We start from the raw sequence: 8,153 nt of genomic DNA, 5'->3' as shown, positions 1-8,153 counted from the left end.
AGATTGGTGCTTAAAAAATAGAAGTGTTCATGATTGGCTTGGAAAGTGAATTATTGATCAAAACTGGGCTGATTATGAAGAAAAAGTAATGAGGAAGAATATGTTTAGCAGGAAGGCCAATGGTATCTAGGAGGTCTGATAAGAAGCCAGAAAAGAAGAGTGCAATGCCTAAGGAACAGAGAGCTGGAACAGGCTCAGGCATTTGATAGACCTCAAGTGTGGCATGCTAAACAAATAGCTGATAGAGGGCAACCATCAGCTAATATTCAAATGGTTTTTCTGTTGTCAGAATTTAGGGCTCCAGCAGATCAAGAGGTCTATTCAGATTTCGATGAATCAGAGTATGAGGGAATAGTCGCCAAGTTGATGGTTATACTGTAGACTATATTTGATAAGCCAGTCAAACATCGACACTTAAAGGCTTTATATGTAAAAGGTTTTATTAATAGGAAGCCAATGAGCAAGATGTTGGTGGACGGAGGTGCTTCTGTCAATCTTATGCCTTACACCACTTTTCATAAGCTTGGCAAGAGACTAGGAGATTGGATTGAAATTGATATGATGCTTAAAGATTTTGGGGGTAATGCGTCTAAGACCCAGGGGGCAATGAACGTCGAACTGACAATCGGGAGTAAGACTCTGCTCACCACATTCTTCGTCATCAATGGAAAAGGTTCATATAGTTTGCACCTCGGTTGTGATTGGATTCATGCAAACTTTTGTGTACCATCAACCATGCATCAATGTTTGATTCAGTGGCATAGAGATGATGTTGAGCTAGTTCGCGCTGATGAATATGTGAGTATCGCAACAGTCGATCCAGTATATTGGGAGCTAGAAGACTTCGAGTATTTTTCTAGCATACTATGGGAAGGAGGCTTCATTAGAGTCAATTTTAGGCTTCATTAGAGGGCAATGAATTAAATTTTTCATAAATTGATCGCCAGGGTTGTTGAAATCTACATTGACGATGTGATGGTAAAATCCAAGGGGTACAAGGAACATCTAGCCGATTTGCGGGAGACTTTAGAGTGCACAAGAAAATATGGTCTAAAGATGAATCCTAATAAGTGTGCCTTTGGAGTATTAGCTGGATAATTTTTGGGTTTCATGGTCCACGAGAGAGGAATTGAAATTGGTCAAAAAAGTATGAAAGCAATTGATGAGGCAGTGCCTCTGACTACTAAAATAGAGTTACGATCTTTGCTTGGTAAGATTAATTTTATTAGGAGGTTTATTTCAAATTTGTCAAAAAGAGTTCTACCGTTTTCTCCCTTGTTGAAGTTGAAAAATGATCAAGAATTTATGGGGGTGACATATAACAAAAGGCGTTTGAGGAAATAAAAGAATATATGAAACATCCACCTGTGCTGGTCCCTCCTCAGCAAGATAAGCCTTTTAAGTTGTACATATCTACCGATGACCAATCAATTGGATCGGCCTTGATGCAAGAGTTTGAAGAAAAAGAATGAGTTGTTTTGTATCTAAATAGAAGACTTTTGGATTTAGAAACAAGATATTCTCCCATCGAAAAGTTATGCTTGTGCTTATATTTCTCTTGCACTAAGTTGCGACATTACTTGTTATCGGCTGAGTGTACAGTTGTTTCCAAGGCTGATGTGATCAAGCACATGCTATCAATGCCAATGTTAAATGAAAGAATGGGGAAGTGGATTCTTGCGTTGTCGGAATTTGACTTGAGATACAAATCGGCTAAAGAAGTCAAAGGGCAAGTAATAGCCGATTTCGTCACCTAGCATCATAAGCCAAGTATTGGCTACATAGAGCCAGTACATTGGGCGTTATTCTTTGATGGGTCATCATGCAAGCAAGGTGGTGGTGTTGGTGTTGTTATTATCTCACCTCGAGGGGTAAGTTTTGAGTTTGCTTTTCCAACTAAGCCAATGATTACCAACAACCAAGCAAAATATGAAGCTATTCTTAAGGGGCTTCAACTTCTTCATGAAGTTAAGGCCAAAGCAATTAAAGTATTTAGAGATTCATAGTTAATTATTAATTAGTTAATCGACCTATATGAGTGCAAAGAAGATACTCTGAGGGGATATTATGATAAGTGCCAAAGGTTGCTCAAGGAATTTCCTCATATCTCTCTTCAACATATTCCGAGAGCACAGAATCAAGAGGCTAATTGTTTAGCTCAGAATGCGTCTGGTTATTGAGTGTTTCAAGAGATCTTAAGTAGCAAGACCTTGAATAATGATTGGAGAGTTGAGATAGGTGATTACCTTAAGAATCCATCACAGAAGGTTACCAGGAGGCTAAGGTATAAATCGACTAAGTATGTTTTGCTGGATAATCAGTTATGTTACAATATAGTCGATGGGGTGTTGCTTAAATGCTTAAATCAAGAAGAAGCTAAGGTGTTAATGGGTGAAGTGCATGAAGGAATATGTGGAGCTCATCAATCGGCTTATAAGATAAAATGGATTATTCGTAGGACTGGATATTTCTGGCCAATAATACTAGAAGATTGTTTTAAATATTATAAGGGGTGTCAAAATTGTCAATGTTTTGGTAATATTCAGAAATCGCCCGCATCGGCTATGAATCCAATAATCAAACCATGGCCATTTTGAGGCTGGGGTATTGATCTATTTGGCTAGATTTTTCCGCCTTCAAGTAAAGGACATAAGTTCATATTGGTAGCAATGGATTACTTCACTAAGTGGATTGAGGCAATTCCTTTAAAGACAATAACCTCAAAGAACATGGTTGATTTTGTCAATGAGCATATCATGTATTATTTTGGGATTCCTCAAACTATCACCACCGATCAAGGGACAATGTTCACATTAGAAGAGTTTGGAGATTTTGCTGCCAGTATGGGAGTTAAGTTGTTAAATTCTTCTCCTTACTATGCTTAGGCTAATGATCAGGTAGAGACATCCAATCAGATTATGATTAAGCTGATCAAGAAAAAGATTGAGGAGCAGCCAATGAAGTGACATTCAACGCTTAATGAGACACTATGGGCATATAAGATGGCCTGTCATGGATCGATTAAAACGTCACCTTATGAACTTATGTATGGTCATAATGCAGTCCTTCCTTGGGAAATTCAAACTAGATCAAGGCGTGTCACATTCTAAAATGATTTGTCAGCCGAAGTCTATAAGAATCTTATGATAGACAACCTAGAGGACTTGAGTTACCATCGGCTACGTGCTCTTAAGAATATCGAGGCCAATAAACTGAGGGTTGCAAAGTATTACAATAAAAAGGTCAAGAGCAAATAGTTTTCTAAAGGAGTCTTAGTCTGGAAAGTAAAATTACCGATCAGGTCAAAGGATAGCAAGTTCGGCAAATGGTCACCTAATTGGGAAGGACCTTATCGGATTAAACGTTGCGCGCCTGGCAATGCTTATATTTTGGAAACACTGGGAGGAGGAGAAGAGTTTGGCAGAGCAATTAATGGAAAATATCTAAAGAAATATTATCTTAGCATTTGGATTAATACTTGATAACCAATTTGTTCGGTCATCGACTCTAATAGCCGATACCAGAAGGATATCGCCTCTAGTTCAAAAATAAACACAAAGAGGTAAAAGACGGTGACAGATAGTAGACCCCAGATCAAGATTCTCTACCCATGACTACGGACCTATCGGAGGTATAGGCATGGTAATTTTGAAATAAAATTACCTTTATCCCTAAATTAGGGGGCATGTGTTTACACCAGAATTTGGGAAGAAGAATGCGGGAACTCGAAGCTCCAAAGGTCGTGTCATTAAAGAATCAATTGCATAATGGTCGATATCAGCTGATTTAAATGCAACAATGGAATCGGCTCTATTCAGATGACGCCAGCAGATAACGACGGAAAGCTGCGGATGGCGTCGGGAAAAACAGATCGGACTCTAAAAAAGGGAAAGATTAGGGTCTAAGTTATCTTAAATTAGGAATGTTTTTACTTATGCCAAATATTGTAATGAGTCATACTTAAGTAAGATTCGTGCTTAGATTCCAGGTATAAATATTGGATCCCGGTTATTGTAAAGGACATCCAATCAATCAAATATAATTTCCTTTTTTTTGGCTCTATGCCAACCCTTAGGAGTAGGAGTAGTGTAGATCTCGACGAGTTCTTCAATAAGCAGGGCTGCATCGGTCCGACCGACCTCTGGCTTGTCTATAAGCATCGTCATGGCTTATACTTCTATTTGTACGGCTGCATCGGTTAAGTTCAACCTCCACTACGAACTCTAGTATAAGCTAGTTATCGACTCTTATCTAGTTCAAGTACGGCTGCATCGATCCGGTCGACCTCCACTGCTCAAATTAGATTAAGGTCAAGTTATCGGCTTTACCTAAGGGTGGTATTCTTCGGGTAGATTTATTAAGTTATTAATCTTGCTGATGTTCTTAGTGTTATTAGTTTGCAGCAACATCAATTTATCCGGTCAAGATCGATTTAGATCGGCCTCATATCCTTTCAGTCCGTTGTTTGCTTTGGCACAACACGATGTTTCTTACTTTGAGCGACGGGTTATATTTTATTGGCTATTTTTACTTCGATCTTGATCGTGCATAGTACGCGGTTAAGGCATGTATGATCTTGAAGAGGTTTGCTGGTTAGTTAAATCTGATCTATAGTTCGCTATTGTGGCTGTAATGATCTGGTCGATCCCCACTGAAGGCACTGTAGATTGGAGGATGCTAGTTAGTAGATTTGTTCTCGATTAGGCATGATCTTAACTGTTTGCTATGCGTGCATCTGTTAAATAGTCAATCGCCTATGCTTTAACACCTACAGTGTGTTCTCATGATTCTGTTAATTATGAATAGATCCGTGTCCTTTAAAGATTTGATTTGTTGTCTTTATCACGGCTGCCATCGATCTGGTCGAACCCCACTGTTACAGATAGCAGGTTAAGTCTGTGAGTCCATAGGTTTGTCTATGTGAAATAATCGATTGTTTAGACGTTGTAGTCCCTTTTCACCCGAATCGGCTATTCACCCGAGCTTTCACACATATAGCGTGTCTTTCGGAAAGCCTGTTGATGTATAGATGGTTTTATGGATTCTAAGGTTTTAGTTTGTTATTATCATCATAGCTGTCATCGATCCGGTCGAACCTCACTGTTGATGATAACAGATTAGATTCAGAGCGTTTGTAGGACCATTTGTATTAGACAGTCAATTTATTCGCATGTTATATCATTTCTTGTTAGATTCATCGGCTTAATGATTCACTCTAATAATATCCACCTAGCTGATGATTTCACTTACATCTGCGGGCATTGCACTTATCAACATAAAATCAATAGCGATCAATAAGCTTTACTGTCTGTAACAGCCGATTTCTTCGTGTGTCAGCTATTTAGTCGATTTTTTCTGTCTGGCTACTCCCGAAGCGGCACACTTGGAACTGTCTGGGCAAAGACTGGCATGTTCCACCTTAAATCACTGATAAACTTTCTCTGCTTGTCAATTGCAGGTCAAATTGACTGGCACGTCTCGGGAGGAATTCATAGGATCGGTTAACCCTGCGTTGGCCCCGTTCGCTTGGAGGAATTTTGGATGAATCTGGAGGAATTTGTGAGAGGAAAACATTGTTCCGGATGAAAAAAGAAACGAATCAAGCTGGATTTAAGGGCACGCAAACGGGGCCAAGCCAAGCGGATCTCCGAGCTCATCCTAAGAAGAACCTTTCGACTTACCATGTGTAGATGCATTTTCGTGCAGACAATATGCATGCTTTGTCGTGTGTGATTAACATGCTGATTCCAGCTGTTGAGAGGGGGACGCGGATTGGATTATCCTTTTTTTTTGCTTCACGTGATTCCGTCCCTTTGTTGATCAATGTGAGATGTACTTTGATTTTAAAATGTCTTGCAGTTATTAGTTAAATTATGTACAAGTTTGGCGTACCAAATGTGAATCTCAATCAATAGGTAAAACTCAATTTACATTTAGAATGATGTCACATTTTGTACGAGTTGATATATATTGCAAGAAAATTTAAGATAAAAACTTTTAGGCCCCTATTCGGATTGACAGATGGACGGAGTAATAACCGTTTGTGTTCTTAAAATTGCTGCCTAAAAGTTCAATCTCCTTGGAAACTCAAGAACTGTCCATGTCCAGGAATGGAATAGGGCAAAATTTGAAAGGCCAACAAGAGAACAGAGATGCATACAATCACACAACAAGACAAAGGCGCCAAGCTAGGCAATTTATTTATTGATTGATGAACAGACGCAATCAGAAGGCGGGGAACTTGATCTTGTCGGCGCAGTTGCGCAGCAATGGCTCCCGGCAGTCCACGAGGCCGCTCCCGTCGCGGGTGACGCACAGGTACACCTGGTACAGCTGCGCCTCGCCGGCCGTGTTCCGGTTGCACTCCACGATCGCGTCGGACCCCGTGGCCCGGCGGATGGCGTCCTTGACGCCGCTGAGGAAGTAGGTGGCGCTGTCGGAGGGCACGATCCCGGCGTCGGCCAGGACGGCCGTCAGGTTGTGGGCCGCCTTGAGCTCCATCGACTTCTGGAAGTAGCGGTGCTGGTCGAAGGCCGAGCAGGTGCCGTGCTTCTGCCACTCGTGGCCCCAGAAGTCCATGTCGGTGGCGCCGTTCTTGCACGACAGCGTCGGCCAGTCCCGCTCCAGCGCCGCCAGCAGGTCCTTGATCTGCAGCAGGTTCAGCTTGTCGTTTTTGTCGCCGCAGTCCTCCGGCCAGCACTTCTTCTTCGTCTTCCCCGCCGTGCCCGTGCTGCCGCCGAGGATGTTGAAGGCCGACGCGGCGGCGGCGGCGGCGGGCCTGCACGTGGCGTATTGCGGCCATAGCCCGTGGATGCCGAACTCCGGCGCCGGTTTCCCGGTGTCCTGGAAGCAGCAGCCCTTCTTCGAGTCACAGAGCGAGCCCGGCCACTGCATGATGCATGTATTTGGAGTTTGGAAAACGTTAGCCGCCACCTCGAATCCTGGACATATTTCAACTAATGTAGATGCCATGCGAGAACAGCAAACCGACCTGCTGAACAAAGAGGAAGAGATCGAAGTCGTCGTCCACCGACGACGCGGATTATGAGACGACGGCGGAAAAGAGAGATGAGAGCAGGAACACCGCGGCCGAGAGCGCGAGCTTCGTCATCCTCCTCGCGCGGCTCTGAGCTCTTGTTTGATTCCCTACAACTGTGTGTTGTTGTGTCCTCCAGTGATCGATGCCAAGTTCCCAACACCTAGTTATAATCATCCCGGCCAACCGTATAAAAGTGTTTATCATCATGCATGCAACAACTAGGCCAGGTGCCGGGAAGTAAAATATTGTAGGAATGGATCTGGTGCAACGACGAGAATGCTGTGTTAGATCTACGTGGCTTCGCAAAAACAATATACGCACGCAGTTCGCACCTCTATCTATCTAATCTAATAAACCATAGAAGAGTGAGTTATTGAGGGGCTGTCCGTCTCTTCGATCTAATCTCTGTACGTTCGTAAAAAACAAGTGCATACTCATCCACCTCACATCACATCCGTGCACTACTACACAAAGCATTTTTAGGGGCGGCTGGTAACCCTTTGTATAGGCAGTTTGGCCAGCCGCCCCTACCGAACCGTCTCTACAAATCATGTATTTGTAGGGACAGTTTCTAGGCCGCTTCTACAAATCGATTTGTAGGGACGGTTGGTGATTGAGCCACCTCTACAAATCAATTTGTAGGGGCGGCTGGTATTACGAATCGCCCCTACAAATAGATTTGTAGGGGCGGCTCAATCACCAACCGCCCATACAAATTGATTTGTAGGGGCGGCTGTAGTGCCAGCCGCCTCTATAATACCTGTTTGTAGGGCGGTTCAATCTAGAACCGCCCCTATAGTACGTTTTTCCATAAAAAAATTCAAATTTATAATTCAAATTCGACCAGAACTGTTTGTTTCCGCGTATTCCATCCAGCGTTCGTGTTGCCGAACGCCCCGCGACCAACGTTCCGAACCACGTTCGCGTTGCCGAACGCCCCGCGACCAACGTTCCGAACGCGACTACCAGCACAATAGTATTATATAAACTATAATTACAAATCTAATTCGTAAGGATATATACAATCCATCATTTAATATACAAATTCTATAAACATTGTTATCAACGTCCTAGAGCTAGCCTTTCAGCCTCATGAAGGTATTGGTACTGAGGA

General features: G+C 42.5%; 1 protein-coding gene across 1 annotated transcript; it reads right to left on the bottom strand.

Annotated features, from left to right (window-relative positions):
* Positions 1-6,225: 6,225 nt before the first annotated feature.
* Positions 6,226-6,972, bottom strand: LOC136460361 (ribonuclease 1-like). Its single transcript, XM_066460092.1, has one exon. The coding sequence runs from the start codon at positions 6,970-6,972 to the stop codon at positions 6,226-6,228; it is 747 nt and encodes a 248-aa protein (XP_066316189.1).
* Positions 6,973-8,153: the final 1,181 nt, after the last annotated feature.

The sequence above is a fragment of the Miscanthus floridulus genome, chromosome 6, assembly GCF_019320115.1.
Source record: "Miscanthus floridulus cultivar M001 chromosome 6, ASM1932011v1, whole genome shotgun sequence".
Taxonomy (NCBI): Eukaryota; Viridiplantae; Streptophyta; class Magnoliopsida; order Poales; family Poaceae; genus Miscanthus; species Miscanthus floridulus.
This window is presented reverse-complemented; position numbering and strand designations above follow the sequence as displayed.